Source organism: Pteropus medius, unplaced genomic scaffold (assembly GCF_902729225.1).
Source record: "Pteropus medius unplaced genomic scaffold, Ma_sr-lr_union100, whole genome shotgun sequence".
Classification (NCBI taxonomy): domain Eukaryota; kingdom Metazoa; phylum Chordata; class Mammalia; order Chiroptera; family Pteropodidae; genus Pteropus; species Pteropus medius.
In genome coordinates this window covers 1,291,618-1,313,462 of record NW_024347790.1, presented here as the reverse complement: position 1 = coordinate 1,313,462, position 21,845 = coordinate 1,291,618, and the positions used below count along the sequence as shown (strand labels likewise).

General features: G+C 51.8%; 1 protein-coding gene across 1 annotated transcript in view; it reads left to right on the top strand.

Annotated features, from left to right (window-relative positions):
• FRMD4A (FERM domain containing 4A) overlaps nt 1–21,845 on the top strand; it is a 282,780-nt gene that overhangs the window by 196,352 nt on the left and 64,583 nt on the right. The window contains exons 9-11 of the mRNA XM_039877422.1: nt 3,528–3,593; nt 3,960–4,020; nt 7,154–7,240. Of these exons, the coding sequence (XP_039733356.1) occupies nt 3,528–3,593; nt 3,960–4,020; nt 7,154–7,240 (214 nt within the window). The remainder of the gene's footprint in view (nt 1–3,527; nt 3,594–3,959; nt 4,021–7,153; nt 7,241–21,845) is intronic.

Genomic DNA, 21,845 nt, shown 5'->3' with positions numbered 1-21,845 from the left:
TCTAACTCTAGAGACCACTGGTTCCTACACAAGCCACGTATTTGCCAGAGGGGACTGTAATGCTGGTGGGTGGTCTGGAGTCAGAGTTGCTTATAGCTTAGTTCATCCCTCGGGTGTCTCCTCATTCGTTTGTTTCCAAACATTTTTTATACCTGTGCTCATTTCAGAGCTATGAACTACCATCCTTTCTCTCCTCTCTCTCTCTCTCTCTCTCTCTCAGCCCCTCCACAGTGGGCTCTGTCTCACCTGTCATCACTGACACAGAAACTCCTTCCTTCATGTCCACACCTTCTCCTTTGTCACCATGAACATCTTCATCCCCATTCACACCTGTAGCTGTCTTGCCACATCTCTCCCTCTCTGCGACCAGGCCAGCTGCCCGGGGTCTCATTTAGACCCACAGATGCCTGTGGCACTCTCTCAGTGCTCCGAGAGGATGGCAGGATGCAGGAGGGACATTTTTTTTTTTTGAAGCAGGCGCCTTCAGGCTTTACAGCCCAGCTTATATGCAAACAAGCCAGTAGCATGGACCACCCTGATGATGCATTGCTAAAAACACAACACAAAACGAATAGGCCTTTTCATCTCATTTCATCATTATTGGCGGGTTCTCGTTGGCTTTCACATTCCAATCTACTTATTTGGATTTTTAAAAAGCAGAGACGTCAAGAAAGGGATAAGTGCTGTCCACATTTCAAATAAATATAGACTGGAGACAGAGCCAGCTGCCCAGACTCGCTCACAGCTTCCCGTCCACACCTCGGCGTCACCGCTCACCTGCGGGATTGACCACACGGCCCTTCATTGGTGGAGGAGACCCTCACTCACGCCTCGCATCACTGTCTCAATCAGGTTGCCCACAGTCTCCAATTGCCCAGATCGTTCCGCAACGGAGGATGCATTTTTGCCATTCTCAGGGGTCCTGCTGCTCTCGCCGGCCTTCTCAGGTGTGATGGACAGCCTTCCAGCCCATCACACTCGCGTTACAGCCCTAGTGAGCAGAGCAGTGGGTCTCAGAATCCCAGCCAAGTCCCTGAACTGTGGGGCAGCGACCACCCCGGAGGCTTGACCTGGTTCTCCGCTGCCTCGGTTCCCCACCTGTAACATGGAATCAGCCCCACCGACCTGACTCCAACTGTAATCGAGAGAGGAAGTGAGAAGTCACATGATGCAGCTAGCGAGGAACGAAAGGTGTATCACGATGCTGAGTAATCGTGTAATAATCCTTTCTGCCAGTTTTCCCCGAGCGTTTAACAAGCTTGGGCGCTTCACGCCACGTGATTTCAGTCACGTGGGAAGGCATCTCAGGGAGAAAGTCAGAGTTATGTGCTGAGGGCCACAGAACAAGGCAGGATCTGGGCCCCGACCAGCTTATGAACGCCGGACCAGCCATGCCACCCACACAGACATGTGGGGACATCTCCCTTTACTTCACAGTCACTGACCAGGGCAGGCCGATGGCTTCTTCTGTGATGGGGAATCACATCACCGTCACCTCGTTCCCTGTGCATTTCCTGGGCCCCTTGTCTGCAGAGAGGTGATTTAACTTCACGGCACCCCCCAGCCCATGGCTGGGGCACAGGCAGCATTAGTCACTTGTCTTTTTCCTTCACGAAAGGACACTGTGTCCTCTCGATAGTGTTTTGGGATTCTGTTTACTTTAGCTGGTGGGTTTCTGATTATTATTCCACTGAGTCCCTACCACACACCAGGGGTGGTTGGGAAGCCGTCTGCAGAGCTCAGTGCCCCAGAAGAGGAGCCGGGCAGGAAGGAGGTCAGCTCAGCGTGTGCTATGACACTCCAGGCCCACAGTGTTTCGATGGGGACAGAAGGGGTGGGGAAGGCTGAGGAAGGATGAGGTAGATATTGTGGCCTCACAGATGGTCTCAGACAGCAGCAGACACAGGGCAAGGTGGCGGTGGCCGGTTCCTGCAGCTGTCCGGCACGGCGAGGCCATTTGGTCAGTAACCAGCGGAACAGCCGGCTGACCTGGTGTCGGCTGGTGTTTTTCCTGAGCCTGGCTTGTGTTCACAGCTGCAGCGCTGTGTCGATTTTTCATCTCCCCACCTCAGCCCAGGGATCCTCTCTCCCCGAGGTACAAAGGAAATAGGCTCCTATCCACACTGAGTTGCTTGACCTTGGACCTCAAAGTCGACCTCAGAAAATGCTAGCTCCTGTGGCAGGACACATGCCGACCCAGCCACTGATTCACTGAGGAGGAAGCCAGAATAGTGACCCTGGGACGTCCTGACGCACCTCTCAAGGTCTGGTGAGGCCGGCGTTGACCTTGAACGGGACAGTCCTGGAGAGTTGTCTCAGGAGAGGGCTTCGTCACACGCAGTGTAGAACTTCCATGGTGTGTGGGAGCCGGGGAGACACATATCTGAGTCTGCCCTTTCCGAACAGAAGGTGTGCGGACTCCCAAGAAACAACTCTCAGCTAGAGAGAGGCCCCTCGTAGCTAGCCGGTCCCCATGCTGGGTGTTTATAAAGATGCTTGTGAGGAGTCAAACGAGCCGTGCACCAAATTTCAGAATACTAAAGGGAAGTGATGTTCATTAAAGATTAAGATCGTAATTGGAAGGCCGATCAGTCACCCCCGGGTAGTAGGGAATGATCCTACAGAACGTGTCACCCCCAGAAAGGGCCTCACTGAAAAGGAAAGAGATGGGCAGTCGGAGGCTCTGGATCAATTCTGGGATAATCAGTTAATAGTAGATCAAAAGACCGGCCACTGAGGCCCTGGGGGGTCCATGCCTGGGATCGAGTTGCGCCCTGTCGTCCCCTGGGCCACAGCTTCCACCTCACTGGGCCCAAAGACACGCATCAGAGGGCCCTTCACGCCCTCCCCCCGTCGAAGAAGGGTTTTCCTCATTGCTGTGTCCCAAGGCTTGAGCTAATCTCATTGTTCCAGAACTAGGATTTCAGTTCCCTCTGACCGTTTTTATTTCCTCCTGGTTTGTGTTAACCAGGCCCAAATTCTAGGACTTTCCCATTCTCCTACTGATTTAGGGCAGGTCGGCTGCAGGTGTTCCGTCAAAGTCAACGCCTGCCCTCCCCTCATGATGCCCCACATAGACGGGGTTCGGGAAATGAGGAGGGAAAGAAGGAAGACCCGAGGGAGTTCAACCAGAGTGTCCACTCTGGTGTCCCGCCGGTCAGTCCCCTTCCCGTCCCCTGGTCTGGTCCCCCCCTACGGAGACGCGGCTCACCCCCTCTTCTTCCTCTTCTTTCAAGGTTTCATTTCTTGCAAGGAGCCCACCCCGCAACCTGAGCTCTCATCTTATCTCGCCGATTATACGTCTGAGACAGAGAGGGTGAAACGGGCTTTTTGAGTTCATCTGTAGCTTAAGGCATCTCCGTTAGGCCGAGTCTGGAAATGCCCCTTCAGGGTCCTTTTCCCAGGAGCTTTCATCTCCTCGGGGCAGCTCCTGAGGCGGCTGGGGCTCCGAAGACGTCTCCCCATGCGCAGGGTGCTTGGCTCTCAACCCATTCTGTGACAAGGGGATCCTTTGCTTGTACTTTCAGTGAGGACCGAGTGATCGAGCACTACAAGAAGCTGAACGGCCAGACCAGAGGTCAAGCAATCGTAAAGTAAGTAGCCCCCCCCCCCGCGCTCCCGAGGCTGTGTCTGCGTGTTCACACAGCACGTGTCGGGGCTGTTCAGCCCCGTGTCTCGCGGGGGTGGGGGAGTGATGGTTCGATTAATTTTCAAGTCAGCGGTCCCTCCGAGAACTCCATCCATGCACACTGGCGAAAAATCCATGATTGCCAGCTCTGGTCAATAACCGCCCGCGGTGTGTGTGTGGCAAAAAGGCAAGGCAGGTAAAAGGCAGGTTTGTGTGTGCGGTGTGTGTGTGTCTCTGTGTAAGCGTGGTGTATGCGAGCGCCTTTTCGTGCAAGCGGCGGCAGCGTGTGTGCGCAGCGGCATGCGCGGCGCATAGTGCTTTGCGTTCCCAGCTACATGCTGAGCATCGGAGTCCTCCCACTCCACGGAGTTCAGCCTGGTTATGCGGTGAAGGTAAGTGAGCTCTTGGTGAAGGTTGCCAAGCCTGCCCTAAGGGGGAAAAAAAAATCTCTTTTTAATTTTCTTGAAGAATTTCGGGGGTAAGGGGTGGCATTGGGGGTTGGGGAGGACTTGGTCAGGAAGATTGCATGCTTAGGGGGAGTTGGGGCCATGGGACTTTTCCCCGAGGTTCGTAAGACTTGATCCGGTTACTGTCCAAAACTCAGTTTCCCTTTTGCGAAGTGGGTGTAATAGATCCCTACCTCCTTTCATTCTCAGAAGGACGCTGGGAGAGCAGGACACTGAGCCTGTCAGTAGGAAGAGGATTCCCTCTAGACACGAGGGAGCGTAGAGAACAGACACTTCAAACAGAATTCATTGACAGTGCTTTTCCTGGTGGTCGGAAGCCATGTAGGCACCTTTAGAGGAAGAGAGCTGGGACCTTAGCCATGGAGCACATGGCTATTTAAGAAGATATTGGCAAGTCCAATGTGGCGTGGACCCCATTCCGAATTCCCTTTAATTTTATCCATAATGTTCGAGACTGGAGTCTCTTCTTTGAAAGAACAGATAATGACAGCCCCATGCATCTTCCGTGATGAGAAAGAATAACTTCCTTTCCTCAGTTTAGCCCAACATGAAAAGTCATCGCCCAAAGTTCAGCCAGAGAAGAGCACAAAACACTTCTGGACTCGAGTTTCACCAGCCAGTCGGAGGTTCTCTTGCTCTTCTGCCCATTCCCTTCCCCATGGTTCCACTCGGCTATGTCTTCAGTTCCTTTAGGCTAGAACACGCGCCGTGTTTTCTTCACCTGTTGTCACCCGTGGCAGCACGCATGACACTTTGCGTGTCCTTGGTACACATTCAGGGGCCTTTCTATCCCACCGAACTGCAGCCTGCTGATGGCGACAACTGTGCGTTGCCTTCTGTTATATAACCTTGGAACCTAGTGTAGCGCTTGGCGCCCAGTAGATGCTCAGTAAATATTTACCGAGCGTTAACTGAGAATTGAATTGAGTAGTTGGGTGTATGCATTTCCACGATGGGAACGAATATCAGAACCATATTTCTGGATCCCAGTTCTGAGGCAGATGTGGGAACTCCAGTCCCACCCGGCAGCTCAGCTCAGGATCTGTAACCCCGCAGTGGTTAAATTCTTCCTGATGCCCTACCATAGCTCTTCAGCCCGATGCAAGCTCCTAATCCCTCTTCACCATCGTTCACGGAACTCACAGAACCATTGCAATCGTCCCTGCCTTTCTCAGGCCTAAGCTGGGGTCTGTCATGAGGAGTGTGACCTGGCCTTTTGGTCTGCCTCCTTTCCCAGATCAGAAAGGTGAATTCTCTAAGGGGACCAACCCATGCAAGACTGTACCCTGGGATGGAGCCATTAAAGTTAGTGAGCAGTCAGCTCCCCCAAAGGAAATTAGATTGTTCGTGAAAAGAGGCTCAAAATCCAGATGTCGGCAAATGCTCTCCTACCCTCGTGGAGAAAGAGCACACAAAATGCAACAAGCCTAAATCACTGTAGCAAGACTCGTTGTTCGGTGGCCTTGTGATTTCATGGACGCTGTATCTGACGGTATGGTGACAACTCTTCCTAGTCAATCTGAAGTTGCGGCAGCGTTGGGTCACCTCCCATTCAGTTCTCTGAAACCGTGAGCACACAGAGGCGCTTTCCGGAGACAGGGTTTTATAGCTTTAAAACAATTTTTAAAGAAATCATACACCCTGAAACTTCTAAACACTCAAAATGTATTTCTTTTTCCCCTCTATCTTTCTGCTTACTTTGGAATAGCTCATGCCCCCACAGATATTTAAAAACCGTGAAGCCAATTTGGGGTTTTCAAGACACCCACGATGGGGTGTATTAGGTTATTCATAGATGCAACAATTAGGACAAATCAAGGGAAAGGCTGCCTGATGCGCCTCTGCCAACTCCTAGCACTGGGGAGCTTGAATGCTGAATTATAATCTACAGTCTGATGGCAGGAGGTCTCTGTGAAAGGAATAAACAGAGATTTGGTGTTTCTAGTTCAGTCCCCTAGAATGTCTAGGCTTCTGTTTTGCTACTTGGTCCAACAGTGTGAGTCACACAATCCTGCCTGGCACCCCGCTGTCCTCTTCCAGGAGGGGGACTGCTGGATGAGCACCTGCCCGCCCTGCACTGCCATTGGCCCACTGGGGATGGGGGAGGGTCCTGAGAAGAGCAGGTCTGATCCTTTGCTTTGGCTTCTTTGTCCTTAAAATTACAAGAGTCTTCCGTGCATGGTACTGGGTGAAAGAAGCCAATCTGAGAAGTTGCCGTATTATTCCGACTCTGTGACATTGTGAAAAAGGCAGAAGTGGTTGCCAGGAGCTGGGAGCGGGGGTAGTGGGGATGGACAGTGGAGCACGGGAGTTCGAGGGCAGCGAAATACCATGCATGGTGTCGCAGTGGTGGACACACATTATTCATTTCTCCGAAGCCGTAGACTGACCCCTAACGTAAACCAGGGACTCTGGGTGGTCACGATGTGTCAGTGCAGATTCGTCACTTGTCACGGATGTCCCACTCTGGTGAGGGGTGTTGGTAAAAGGGGACACTGTGCATGTGGGGAGCGGGGAGGGGTGGGTAGGAAATCGCTGTCCTTCCTCTCTATCTTTCTGGGAACCTAAAATTGCTCTAAAAAAAATAAAAATCTGTAAAAAATAGTTTTCAAGGAGTCGTCTTCGATAGTCCCAGGGACCCTTCTAGCTCTAGTCGACGACGGCCTCTGAGCTCAGAAGCTGGGAAAGCATCTCCCAGCTTTCCCCTGTGGCGAGTCTTAGAAGAGTCTTAGAGTCTAAGAACCTAAAGTCTTGGATAACGAAAAGCAAGGTGTCCACTACTGACTCGCAAAGGGGAAGGGACCATGGCTGTGCTGCTGGTTAGGGACAGAGCTGGGTCCCCGGGACAGAGCTGGGTCCCCGGGACAGAGCTGGGTCCCCAGCCCAGGGCCCCCTCCATGTCAGCTGGTCACATAACCGAGCGTCATTTAATGACGACACACATCCATTAAGGCAAAAAGTGGAGAGAGAGGCTCCAGCCCTGTCTTCAGGTGAATCAGGAGACCTCTGCTTCCCGTTTATCTTCCCATATTTACCCGCTCTCCTTTCGCCGTCCTAGGACAAGCAGGGGATACCGTGGTGGCTTGGACTGAGCTATAAAGGAATCTTCCAGTATGACTACCACGACAAAGTGAAGCCCAGGAAGGTAAGCGTTTTTCCTTTGTGAGACAAAGAGGATCAGGCGGAGAAGCGGTAAAAGGTTCCGCCATGCAGCCCGAGGGCCTCTGGGCTCACGCAGCCCCTGCTAATTTGAATGGGTACCAATGATTGAGCAGAAATTCAAGCTGAGCTCCCGGGGTGAATGTTGTTTCTCCTGGTCTCTAAGGAGACCTAAGCTGTTATAATTATTTAAGGAGACTGGCTCGGCTCTCTCAAAGCTATGGGGGGAAAGGACTTCGAGAGATTGCCCTGTTCTTCTGTGCCCTTGGGAAAGTGGGGGAATGTCCCCCTAGAATCCTGAGGCTAACCTGAGTTTTCCCAAAGGTTTGTTTTTTGGAGGTGGAGGGAGTGGAACTAAACGAAGAGATCGTAGGTCAAAAAGAGGTGAAAAATAAAGAGGAGTGAGAGGCATTCTTGCCAATCCGGTAAATGTTTTACGGCGTGTTAGAAATCTGGAAAAAATAAGGTCATTCGCCAGAAAGAAAGGGAAGCAGAGAGGGATCTGCAAAGTCATGGTAAACGCAGAGCAGAACGTTTGAAGGGGGCACAGTGCTCAGATTTTCTGTTTTCGTTGACACACATTTTTCAAACCAGAACAGATTGAAAAATTATAGTGGAAACATCTCTCTGAGGCGAGAGCCGTCATCCAGATCCTCTGGCAGAGGATCATGGAGAGAAGACGGTATGCAGTTCAAACCCTGAAATACATAAGTCTGTGAAAACCACACTCGCTTTAGGAGAGAGAAAGCGACGTCGGTGCATGATGTCATTCCACGCCACTCTCCCCGCTTCTCTCTCCGCGCACAGGACGGAAATCCACACCGCGTAGCTGAGCTTGTCCTCCTCTGTCCGGTTAACATCTGCCCTTAGCCAGCTTCTTGAAAAAAGGGCCCTGTGTGGGAGAGGATTTTCACTCCGTTCTTCAGCGAGTCCAGTTCTAAGATACTGAGCAAACGGCGTGAAGGAATTCAGCCGTGGGAACAGTTCCCTAGGATGCTGACCCTGCGGGGCATATTATTTTGTGGTCATCTCCCCAAACTCCCCGCTTTCCATGGGGATGCTGTAGGACGTGAATTGGACCCCGGGTTATTTTTCTCTCGTTTTTCTCGGCCACAGGGTCTGTCCTTGCACACTCTCTTTCTTCCCGTTCCCCTCTGCCTCTGTCTCAAATCACCTTTGTGTCTGTGCTTTTTCTTCTCAAGTTCTGTCTTCAGCCCTTTTTACACCAACTTTCCTTTCTTCCCAACCTGCTTGTCCGTTTTCCTGCTTGCAAGAGCCAGGAATGCTCCCAGACCCTTTCACAAAATTCTGGTTACAGTACAGCCAGCTCTTGAAGGCCCATATGGGTGGAAGGCCAAGGTCAACGTGGACACCTGAGATCCACAGCCGAGTTCATTAAAATACAGCCGTTGAATTCTCTCCCTCAGAGCCTTTTGAAAGATATAGTAACAAGTATTCATGCCTGTTCAGTTTAATTTATTAATATGTTTAGCTTGCTTTATTTCTCTACTTGAGGTACTAAGAAAGATTAAAGAGGTAAGAGATAACTCTCGATGTATGTAAAAGACAGGGCGTGATACATTCCAAGGGCCTGATAAATTTAGAGTTTCAAGATAAGAAGTAGGAAGCCGGAGGTGTGAATAATCAACTATTGAATAAGAGAGTTTCCTCTGATTTGTGGAACTTATCCAGGTCATTTGACATTTTAAAATGTCAAAGGGTCAATATATGTATTCAAGGTATCAGCACCGTTCAAACCCAGTCATTACTTGAAATAACAAATGCTTCTGTGGCCTCTGGGGAAGTGGTTGGGATTCTCAATTCTGCGGCCAATCGAAGGACAACTAAGTCATCAGAGTCACTGTTGATTCATTCATTTATCCGCTCGTTCATTTTTTAAATGTTTATTGCATATCCGTCATGTGCCAAGCTGACTGCAGGATACTGAGATGCCTAAGACACGCGTCATTCCCACAAAGCCTGCCCAGGCTGTGGGGGGCGGGGAGCTGCGTGGTAATTGCATTAGCGGTCCCATGCGCTGTATTGGAGGTGTGCGGTGGTGAATTAAAGGATGGAGCTTGAGGAGGAGAGACAGGTCTTCACAGGCAGCAAAGTGGAGAGCTGCGTCTCCGCGGATGGACGAGTCTCGCAGGTGGACGGACGGGGTGCTGAGACGTGCAGGCTCAGGGACCCGCACGGGTAAAAGCGTGGGAAGGACAGCCGTGTGGCATGATGGGGATCCACAGGGCACTGCTGGGGGCTGAAGCGGAGTGAGGGGAGGGCAGCCGGAGAGGAGGCCGAGGCCCCAGCGCCAGCTCTCCGAGCCCTGAAGGCTTTGCCCAGAGGATTTTGTCTCGGAGGCAGTGGGAGCCACTGAGTAATTGAAGCAGGGGAGCTTCCGTATCAGATTTTCATTGTTACAGAAGCCTCATCCGGCAGCGTATGGAGGTGGGTTGAAGGCGTACAGGACAAGACTTGCAAACTTATTACAGTCTCATGGGCCAGAACTGGTGGGGGCGTGAGGTTGGCCCTCAGTAACAGGGATGGAGAAGGGGAAGCCGAAGCGAGATGTTTACAGGGCAGATGTGATTGATGGGTTGTGTGGGGAGAGAGGGTGGCAGTCGGAGCAGGGGAATCTCGGATGGCTCCGAGGCTTCTTGATCAGCCAAAGCCTGGGACGTGAGAAGGGGAAATAAGTTCAGTTTAGGACATACAGACTTAGAGGCTTGATGGGACATCCGGCTGGTCGTGACAAGTGGACAGTTGGGTATTCAGTTGGAGCTCAAGAGCACCAAGAATTTCTGAAGCATAACTGAACCAGAGACTGAACGGAGAGAGGAAGGGGAGAGGCACTGGGCACACCTGAAAAATTACCAGTCGGTCAGGTCCCCAGTCTGAGTGTGAAATTAAGACCAGGCCTTTGAAAAGCCCATAAGGGGAAAAGAAGCCTAAGTTTCATCAGCCCAAGAGGTATCCACCTCTGCAAAGACCTGGGATGAGGCCTCAACCCAAAACCAGAAACTCACCCAGAGCCATAGGTAAGAAGCCACAGCTGCAGTAAGCAAGGCAGGGCGCCCGTTCCTTCCGCTCACAGCCAGCCTTCCTGCCGTGGTAGGAGGGCGGGCTTCGTTGCATATAAGGCACGTGAGAGTCTCTGCGTGCCGACCGCGCTCCTTGGCTCCAGAGCTGTGACTCTAGAGAGATGGCACGCACATACTGTCATGACAACCAGCGTAGATCACTTATCAAGTGCCTGGAGTCTGTCTTCAGTGCCCTAGGCCAGTGATGCTTTATCTCAGCTGAACATGGGAAACTCATGCAAAACCGTTTGAATAGATAGATACCACGGTCTCCCCAACTCCGTCTCACCTCACCCCATCTCTGACCCGGCAGCTGAATGTTTAGAAAGCCTGACGCACCGCTGGAGTGGAGGCCCCGCTGTCTGTGCTTCCTTTCCACACTCCGGCTCAGAGGCGCGGCAGGCATGTCTGGCAGTGCCTTTGGGCACAGGTTGCTGGTGTGTCCTGAGACACAGCGCTCCAGGCTGGGCCAGCCACAGGTGAGGGATGGCCCTCCAGGTGGCGCCACACCCTCCTACCCCCCTCCTCCCCCGGGCAGAGCTCCCCACAGGGAGGCCCCAGCAACGCTCAGGAAGCCGGGAGTGGCACCCTGTTCTGTGCACCTGGAAGGACCTTCTGCTGCAGCAGCTGCACCTCCAGCCTGGGCAGAGGTCCTTCCTCACACTCCAACCCAGTTACTGCGGCTGTGTCACGTGGTGCCACAATGTTAGGAGCCAGCATTCAAGTCAGGGCAGGGGTAGGTGTGCTCTCTTTCCCCCGGAGGGCCCCCAAGGCATCCTCTGGTACCCCTGGTACGTACGGTTCCCGTAGCATCAGCAAACCACGAGCACGCCAGGGAGATCCACACCCTCCTGTGAGAGTCGCTCGTGTGTTCCCACGTGGCCCGCCAAACAAAAAATGTGGTGGCTGATTGCCGTGCAGAAATGGGCGGGACGGAGGCTCGTTCCAGATTCTCTGGTTGGGGTGCTGTTTTCTGTTTTCCATTCTGGTCACAGGTTCTACCCTAAATTGCTTGATCCTCGCTCTGAAGCCCTAGTGGCTTTTGGGGAGATGGAGTCAAAGCACTGGGTGCCTCAGGTGAGATGGAGACAATGGCCCTCTGTCTGCTACCTGGACCTTCAGCAGCCCGAAGTGCTGGCTGCTGATGTCTGTCAGAAAACATAACAGCCTCTTTTCCCTCAGGGCACACGTGGCAGGAACAGCCAGCCACGTGGAGACACCCAGAGACAGTGTTTTGGCTTTTGTGTACATTCAGATACTCAAGGTCAACTTCAGAAACTTTAGAACTACATGTGCAGAAGAATCGCCACCCCAACAGCCTTTAAAAATCAGCAAATAGGACTAAACAAAGAAGTGTGGGAACGACGATATGTGTGTCTGTCTTGGCTCAGCAGTAAGTACAGGGTCGTGGTAATAAACAGTCTTGCAGCTGCCTCGCCTGGACTGTGTCCCGCTGTTTTCTCCCAGCTGCCCAGCTCCGTTCCGGCATGTGTACGAGCGTGGAGAACCCCGAGTGCTGTGTAAGAAAAGTCCTTCGTTTCTCAAGTTACAGCCCTGTTGGTTTCAGGGAACAATGAAACATTGTCAGATCGGCATCTGGGCACTGGAAGTCAACCTCGAGCTTCGTTTTCGTTGGCATTTAATGCCCAGCAAAGAAACTCAAGCCATCAAAAAAAAAAAAAGAAAAAAAAAAGTCACCTGTGTAAAGTGACCACCAAGGGTGCCATGCCTCACCTGGCCTGTCCCATCACTTTCAGGCAGTTGTGCTGGTCCAGGCAGGATTTCTTCTTCTTCCTCCCCTGAGAACATGTGAATGAAAATTCAAGGGTGTATATTGAAGAGGTGTTGCAGAACCAGGGTCACACGTGGCAGAGGTAAATGCGGCTGGACGGAATCTGTCACGTGGGGCTCCCTCTTTTCGTGGAGGACTTGCATTTCTGAGGGCAGAGCCTGAGAAAGTCTGAAAGCTCTGATCTCTGGGACAATCCGCACCTGGTGCTTCTTGGCAGCACCAGGACCAAAGGCTCAAGACTCACCCCCTTCCCCCACCAACGGGTGCCACGCTGAGCAGCCTGCTGCTCTGTTGCCATTGAACTTGGCACTCTTCAAACACACCGGCCATCTGATAATCAGAAGCCATTCTAAATTACGACAGACACGCTTTCCGAACGGGGCGCCAAGAGAGTTAGAATAAAGACCCCCTCCTGCAGGCTGTGTCTGAGGCCATGAGCAGTAGAGAATAGTGTGAAACACGCAACTCCAAAAAAAATAAAATAAATAAACCTCCCTAGAAGGACTATTCAATATCTGCAAATCATCGTTGATAGCTGCAGCCCACTCGCCAGCCCATTTTTAATGAAATCTCTCCATGGGGGAAAAATGGCAGTGTAGGTCCTTGTTACATACTCAGCAGACAGTATTTACTTATTTATTGGATGTGCAATTAAGGGCGCTTTTATGTACACTTAGGTGCACAGTTAGGAGCACGGCGGGGTGCCCTCTGGGACATTAGGAGGAGGAACCAGAATAAATGGTCTGCCCCACTTCCCAGCAGCCATCGCGTCTTCGTCTGGTTCCTGAGAGTATTTCGGAAGCGGGGGCATTAGCTCGGGGAATTGATGCATTACTGTCACCTCCCCAGATTAGTAAAGATTTTCGAACTGTCTGAGATGATGAGACAGGAAGAGAAAATAATGTTTACAGGAAATATTCCATTAACTGTGAAGTGACTCCCAGTGGAGTCTGAATTATTCAGTGCGCTAAGTTCTCCATTAAGCGCACTGCTGACTTAGTTTTCCGCTTCTGTTTGGATGCACTTGACTTATCTTGGGGTTGCTGAGCCCTCTGCCTCGGCTGGCCCTGGGTGCGTGCCTCCCTCATTCCATTATTTGTATTCCCCTGGACTTTTCCTTCCTCCCCGGGACACCCTGGCGAGGAAGGAAGACTGCACTCCATCCATTCTGCATTCTTAGCATTTTGCAGCCTCTGCTCTTTCACGGGGTTGATCAGAGGGCCTCCTCCAGCTGCCCCCTACTGGCCCTTTAGATCCCAGTGCCCAGCACACCTGGAAGAGTTCGACGCCTGTGGGTGACAGGCCCTGGCAGAGGCTCGTGAGGGAGGAGCAGGCTGGAGGGACAACAGGGTAGGGAGTGAGAGGCATAAGTCTCCAAGAAGGAAAGGAAAAAAAGCAATTGTATTCTAAGAAAATCAAGATGCTCTTTTCAAAGCATCAATGCTGGGCATGGCCTTCTTAAAGCACCAGTGTTGGGCATGGCCAAATGCATTCATTCTCTCTCTCTCTCTCTCTCTCTCTCTCTCTCTCTCTCTCTCTCTCTCTCTCTCTCTCTCTTTCTCTCTCTCTCTCTCTCTGCACTATGAATCCCAGTCCCTCCTCCCAGACAGGAATCATAGTCACCTGCAAGCCATGAGCTAGAGCCTTAGAACTTCAGTAGAGAATGTTGAATGTGGACTCCTCTCCAATAAAATGGTCCCCATGTGAGAGTTATTGAGTACCTGTGGTATGCCAGGCCTGACAGATGTGACAGTAAACAATAGGGACAGGCCCCTGCCGTCCCAGAGCTTACAGATAATGGGGAAGATGAACAGATGATAACATTAAGTAAATCTGTACGTAGAGTGTTAAACTCTACGAAGACAACGAATCAGTAAGGGAGGGGTGGATGGTTAGGAGTGACCTCTCCGAGGGGGACAGGACATTTAAGTGACTCCATTTCTGAGAGTATAGCATGCCAGGCTCCCTGGGAAGCAGAGTCTGAGGTGGATTCACAGGCAGGAAGTGTACTGGGAAGTGCTGTGGGGTTAACCCCAGTGAGGAACAGGAAGGAAGCAGGGCCAGGTGGACAGACAGGCTGAGCTGTAAGGAAACCTCAGGTTAAGCCCTAGAGCTGGAATGACCCTCAGAGGCAGTGCTGTGAGGCTGGGGCCTTTTCCCCAGCATCAACAAGTCATTAGATGCAGGCGACCCCCAGGGAAGGGGTCGTGACCTTGGGCAAAGCGCCCCTTCCTGGAGAGAGAATAAATCCTTCGGTCCTGAAGGGAGGGGGCTGGTCAGTACAGCTCAGAGCTTTCACCGCTGTGGTTCTCAGGCTGTGGCCCTTGGATCAGCAGCATCTACATCACCTGGGAACATGTTAGAACTAAAACCTCCCAAGTCCCCACCCGAGACTTAGGGACTCAAATTCGGAGGATGGATGGGACTCGGCAGTCCCTCAAGGGGATGCAGATCCAGGCTGTCGGGTGTGGGAGCCCTGCTCTGCAGACAGGTAACAGGGATCTTTCTCTGTGACCTTTGTTGTTTTATTTTGGGAAAGCATTTTAGTCTGAGCTAAAATCGAATCCCTTCGATTTTAGCAGGTACACCTTCAAACACAAAAGACGTTTTGTAAGCCAGGGGCCTCCATGTCCACTCAAAGGCCCAAAGTAAGTCTCAGATCTCAAGCCAAGAAGAATTTCGATGCTATGAACTCACTTCCGATATTTTCAAAAAAGTTGTGACACCTTTCTTAACCTCTCTGTGCCTCTCTTTTTATGTCTGTGAAATGAAGACTCCAACACAGGAGAAATAGTCTAATTCTCTCCGTCTCAACTACATTTACATCTCAGAGTCTCCTGTTCCCTGAAGTTACTGCTGTTGCCCTTGACATAGCAAATATGGTCCCTGTTTATTACACTGAATGCGTGAGAGGCAGCGTTGCCACCGACAGCAAATAATGTCTCTGTTAAGAGGACATATTTTTTTGTTTTGTCATTGGATCTGGTCACCTGGGGTCCCTCAGTTTCCACAGTTTTCTATGGAGGCCATTTCAGAGCCTGGTGCTCAGAGTAAGCCAGACCGCCAAGGACACCAGCTGGCTGGCTTGTTGTATTCCTGTGGAAGTCGTCTGCACTGTGCCCGTGCTGGCATCAGACTGTCACTTTGAAGAAGGTGATGCTATGAGCAGAAAATAAAAGCAGTGCCCCATCCAGGTGGATAACCCTTAGAGAGAAGCGCTGATGTGGCAGTTTTTCTGAGAGGCGCACAGGAGGAGAGGGATGTCGTCAAACCTTTAAGAAGAGGCAGGTCCACCTGTGTCCCGGGTCACGTGTGTGGAGGTGCCTGAAGAGGCCACCCACCTGGCCCCTGGCGTACTGGCTGCAGAGCTATCCAGTTCCAGGCCTGGCATGACCCTTCGTGCGCTACGTTCCTGCCCCCAGCACAGGCACACTCTGACTTGTAGGGACAAGATACCTGGCCTGGTCGTCGAGACATGTCAGTTCCAGCTCCGCTTCTGCAAGACAAGTCTCTTCCTCCTCGGCAAGGTGGTTGATAGAGGTGATCAGGAATCCTGAGGCCGAGAGGATCTGGAAAGTAGAGGAGGGGAGCGAGGGGCAGGCTCACTGGACCGCCAGGAAGGAGGGAAGGGGGAGAAGCAGGGCTCATCCACTTCCCGCGGCAGTGCCTGGCCTGAGACTTGTCCTCCCTGCTTAAGCAGGCACCTGTGACAGCGCTGAAGAGGCCATGTCCACAGCCATGGTGACTGTGAGGAGTGTCAAGGTCAAACACAGCACTCGGTGCATATGACACGCAAATAAACGCACAGCCAGACAGGCCGGCAGCCCCGCCAAGATGGACCAGTGTCCAGATCCCTCGCAGGAGCAGATTCCCACCACTCCGGGAGCCTCACTGTCCTTGGATATAATTTGAAGAAGCAAATCAAAACCAAACGCTGTTGCTGGGCCCCAGACCTCTGCAGAAGGATGTCCTGTAGCCCACCGACTCCAAGAGGAGCCACAAACCAAGTGACTCACAAGCAGAGTTGGTTTTTTTCTGGCTTAAAAACCAAAGACTTTCCTAGTCTGGCAAGAACGTTGCCCACCGGGGCTCAATAAGCAAAATGCTTTGATCCCATACCGTTCTTTTCAAGGTGTTCTCCTCTAGGTAAAAATGCAGGCGGTCCTGTGACTTTTGGGTCACTCCCAGGTAATACAAAGTCACACAGTCACTCTAAGTAGCAAATAAATTGCCTTCAGAAATTCAAGGGCCCAATTCCTCCTGACAGCCAAAGCTCCAGGCTCGATTTGACGTTAAAGCCCCACCCCCATCTCCCAGCCGGGCTCACCTGTCCTTCATTCAGCTCATCTGACACTGGCCAGCCAGCCCCCTCCTCGTTGTTTAGATTCCTTGAGCAGCAGCCTTGGGTGGCCCTTAGCTCCAGGAGACTCCGGTCAAGCTCTCCAGGCGACCTCCGTGAGCCCTCTCTCATGAGGTTTACGGAAGGCGTCCTCCACCGCTCCCTCCGGGAACAGCCCTCTCCCCCTAAAATCCTCCCGCAGTTTCCACCTTCCTAGACCTTTACACCCCACCTGAGGGTAAGGGGTTTTAGAGTCCTCTAAACGAAAAGGTTTAAAAAACATTTACAAAAATTTTTAGTTGCGATAAAATACACATAATGTGAAGTTAACCATCAGAACCGTTTTTAAGCGTCCCGTTCAATAGTATTAAGGACGTTCACATGGTCGTGCAGACAATCTCCAGAACGTTTTCATGTTGCAAAACTTAAGCCCTGTCCCCACTAAACGATTGCTTACGGCCCTGCCCGCAGCCCCTGGCCCCACCGTCTTATCTGCCCCTATGAGTTTGAGCACCCCAGGGGCCTCATATAAGTGGAATCACACAGCATTTGTCTTTTGTGACCGTAGGGTATTGTTATCCAAACCTGGACAGTGTTGAGAGTGGACAAGGGCACTGGTTAATAATTACACCACCTCAGACCAACTGGAGGTGTCACAGGCAAACCAGGACACACGGTGGCCTGTCACACCATCGTGGTGACCTGTCTAGCTAGCTCTTGGCTTGGCTTTTCCTCCTGTCTCCTACTGGAGAGTGTGTTCACCGGTCGCTTGAAGGAGAGTGATCGTCTCAAAGTCTCAGCCGGGACTTCTGTTTTCCTATCTTACGGCTCTGGTTTTGCAGTGGTGTCTTTACCCACAGACAGCACGACGTGTGACAAAGCTGTGCTGAGCCAACACCTGGGGAGACCCCAGCGAGTCCCCCTCCAGTAAAATCACAGACCATCCAGCCCCCCTGGTCTTTCCAGCATTGCCAACAGGTGTTTCTTGTGCTGCAAGTTTCATCAATTCCTAGGATCATCCTAAAAAGCCTGGTGGTGTCGAATGTGGCCCACGGGCTCCCCACTAACCCTGGAGCAGACTCGGCCTTCCTGGGATAAGTGTCCTACTCCAACCTTTTAGGGGGACCACCAGCTGGAGAGGTCCTGGCTCCATTCTCTCCAGGCCTCCCTGCAGTGAGCACTGGGACTCACAGCTGAGTGAGACTCCGCGGCACGCGTGTGCACACCTGGAGGTCGTTACTTCCTTGAGTGGATGCTTACAGCTTCGCGGTTTAAAAAGCCTTACCAGACGGCTCAGTGGCTAGATTCTCGCCAGCCGACTCTGCGGAAGGCTGCAGGGTCACACAGCAGAGAGGATGCCACCCTGAGGTGCCTCGGCTGTGACAGCCCGAAGCTGTCAGGCTGGGGCAGGTCGGCTGTCATCTGCAGAGACCACCACAGAGATACGAGAGGAGGGCCTGGTAGGAGAACCGTCGACAAGTCGGTTTGGGGAGAGGGGTGCCTTTTATATAGAGGGGCTTCTTACGTGGAAGGGGCAGCCCGGAGCCGAGGGTGTTTTGTCCTGTAATGCCAGCTCCTTTTAAGTTATTCGCCTTTTCTTTCTCAGAAGCGGGAAGTTTCAGACTGGGAAGTGCTGCGCGTGGCTTGCAGTGGCCTCCGCTTTGTCCTGGGAGATAGCTTGTCTCTGCCGAGTGTGTGGTGCTTAGCTTTGTGAGGTTTTTGTTGTTGTTGTCTTTTAATGAACATGGTTCGAAGGGGAAACTCATGCTGAACTGATTTTCCTGAAAGTGTGAACCTGTGTGACACCCTAGGCCAGCCAGAAAGGTGTCAGGGTGAATGGCCCTCACTCCCAGCACCCACAGGTGGGGCTGGAGGACTCAGCACGGAGGGACCAGCCTACCCCTGCCAGGCCTGTAAGAGCCTCAGTTCCGTGTGGGACAAGTGACCACGGGTCACTCCAGGTCCTGACCGAGACCCCAGCCTGAGCGGCGTAGGCTCCCAGACTGCAGACGACTCCCCCTCATTCGCCTGGGGGTCCAGTATGGTGCAGACCAGGCCATCGGGAGGAGGATGGTTGGGGCTGTTTGAGCTGACCCTCAAGGTCACGTCCCTTGCGGTTCATTTTTAACAAGATGTCTAGGTTCAACCTCTGATGGTTTTTTCACATGGAAGTTGCCTGAATTGTGGGAGCTGATATCTGAACCTTTATCATCTGTATTCATTTATTCATTCACTCAGCAGATAATTACTGAGTGTCTGATATGCCCCAGGCACTGTGCCAAATGCCAGGAAAATACCTTCAAGGAGCTCAGTCTGGTAGAGAAGACATTTGACTAACAAGGACAGTTGCAACACGGGATGATCATTGCTTTGGCAGAGGGGTGTGTATGGATATCTGTGAGAACCGGCCCGGGTTAGGGACAGCCCTCGTCAAAGAAAGTGGCTTAGGGCAGGCTGCCGAATGGAAGGGTCCACGTCTGCCTCTCCCAGAGTCTCAGTTCCCCAGTGGCCCTGCCCACGGCAGAATTCCTCTAGAGAAACCGGACTAAAGCAGAGTTTTAAGTAGGAGCAGACCTCCTGGAGTACAGAGATTCTAGAGGGAAGTCCTCACCCCTAGCTCTGTTCATTCTGGGAAGGAAAGATTGTGGAAAAGATAGAAAATTGCTCCAGCAAGAGCATCATCTACAGAGGAAAACCACCTAAGTCACCCATGGCCCCAGCTGCAGAGATGACCCCTCCGTGCCTCCAGCCAGCCCGAGGGGTCAGACCCTCCGGCAGAAAGTCAGGGCTGCAGCGGGGCAGGCAGCAAGACTACAAGTGTTCTCCCGGGCAGCCTGACTTGAAAAGCAAGCCTCCGCCCCCTGGGCCGGTGCCCACTCGGCCTCCGTGCTCCCTGAGACGCCTTTCCAGCCAGGAGAGGCTGGAGCTCACACCTGAGGTGTCAGCAGCGGGCCGTCTGCCTCCTCCTGGAACCCACAGAAACCACGCCTGGAGACCTCACCCTCCCACTCGTAGTTATTCTCAAAGAGCCTTACCGGCTTACTGATTTCTTTTAACTTTGTTCCACACCGCTAACAGGGTACTGCCAGTCCTTTCTTTAGCTTGATTACCCAGGTTTCAGTTATGAGTACCCACCTTTGTTTCCACGTCGAGCTGTTGCCAGCCCATTCTCCACCCCATTCCCACCTTCTGTGCAGTCAGATGCCTCCACCAGGGGAGCTGTCAGTCCCGTGATGCCACACCTTCGGGCAGAGCTACCAGGCATGAGAGTGTCAGTGCCCCCCCCCACACCCCCACCCTCCTGACAAAGGAAAATACAGGTTTCCCCCAAAGTCTGCCCTCCAAAGTCGTCAACACATAACACCTTACAGCAATCCAAAAAGAGAGAGAGCTTTGCTGTTGCAGGTGAAGTGGCCCATCGTAATTCAGATGTGTCAGATACACCTCAGACTAATTCCTTCTTTGAAGCCTCCCGTTGACATAAGTCACAGCAGGTATAATTAGCTTTGAAGTATTTCCAAAGGCAAGTCTGGAGCCGAGGCAGGGTAAGCCACACACAACTGGGGTGTCAACGCTGGAAACCCCAAATCTAGACCCAGATACCGTGAGGACGGCCAGCCTCTCCACGCAAACGTTAACCCTCGTGTGTGCCCCAGACGCAAGAAAATGACATCAGGAAGCCTGGGGTAAGACAGAAGAAACGCTTTCAGCTTCTCGTTCAAGTGCTGACATTTGCCAAAGCTTTACGGTCCGTCTTTCTGCGAGAAAAGCCAAAACACACAGAAGAAAGCGATACAGAGAGAGGCCCTCCCGGGAGGGAAAGGAAAGGAAATTGAGTCCAGTGGGGAGGAAAAAAAAAAAATGGCCTGTTTCTCTCGAGGCCTGTTAAGTACTTGTTGGCCCTGTTTCTCTCTCTTCCCTAATAATGACTCATCAGGCCAAAGCCGAAAGGTTTTTGATGGGTTAAGAGGAGGCCGTCCGTGGAAGGGTCTAGGCCTGGCGCTCTGGGCATCTGTCACTGAATTAACCGAATCCATTCAGAGCTCACGTCCCCTGACAGGGAGAGGCAGCTGGCCAGAGGGACATCTTGATCCCATTAGGTCTGGCTGCAGAGAAAAATTCGCTTTTTTTTTTTTTTTTTTTTTTTGCTGGGGTGGTGACCTTCTTGAGATAATCAGTGCCAGGAGCTCTCTTTCTGGGCAGGTAAGGAAGGACATAGTGAAACGCCCTTCGTGAGTGAACTGTCAGGGATCATAGCTCGCCCACGTTGGAGGGCCTGGTTTGCTTCCCAGGGTAGCCCCGTTCCATGATACTGAGCTGCGTCACAGCAGGGTGCTTGCTTCTCGGCAAAGCCGTGAAGATTAGATGTCATATCAGGGAAATGGTCACAACGGACACAGGTCAGAATTGCAGCGGACTCGGGAAGTAGCTGTTTAAGAACCAGGACCAAGGAGCCCAAAGACGGTTCGGCCAAGGCCAGCTCAAGTGGCATGAACGAGAACCGGGGTTGGGTTCTGCTTGGATTGTGAAAACATCCAGTTAACAGAAAGTTTTTTAAAAGCCTGTGGCACCGTATTAGCCATCTCTTAAAGAAAATTACACAAATCTGTCCTTCGGGCTGATAATGTGTTCGAAGTATTCAGAACTTTGTTTTTTACATTACGAATAATACTGGCATATAAATGATAGAAGGTAAAGGACATAACAGCGAGTTTTTACTGAACACGAACTCAATAGTGAATGATAAGTGCACTTAACGTTTAAGCATGTTATGCGTACTTATTCAATAACATGGCATGAAAATAAAACTATCCTTAGTAGTATTTCGAAGATGAGAACAGTAAGACACAATTATGTTGCCAAGGACGCGCAGCCAGTTAAGTGGTAGACAGGGTGGCTTTGAAAAGTCTGCTTTTAGTCAGTACTATTCTATATTGCCTCCCGTAAGTAGGAAATGTTTAAAACAAGCGACTTTGTTTTCACATTCCTGAGAGAAGCAGTGTGGCATTCCGGGGCTTTATGGTGCTGACCTTCATCACCAGGCACAGGGTGGAGGAAAGCCCGCCACACACCCTTCCTTTACCGAAAAGGAAGCTGAGATGCAGTCAGGACTATCCCTTCCCAGCGGGCATTCTCAGTCCCGAGAGTGATGCACTGAACCCGTGGAGCATAAGCGATGCTCGTGGATACTGGTTGCCTGCAGCACGAGCATGAGACATCTTCATAAGGGGTGCTGCAACTCCGCGGAGTTTTTAAAGCCTGTTACAGAAACTATCCATGAGTTTCTTTTCCTAATTGAGGTTGCATTGTTTATAGGTGTGCAACATTATAAATCGGCATCTGTATACACTTACAGCGTGCTTACCACCAGCTGTGTCGT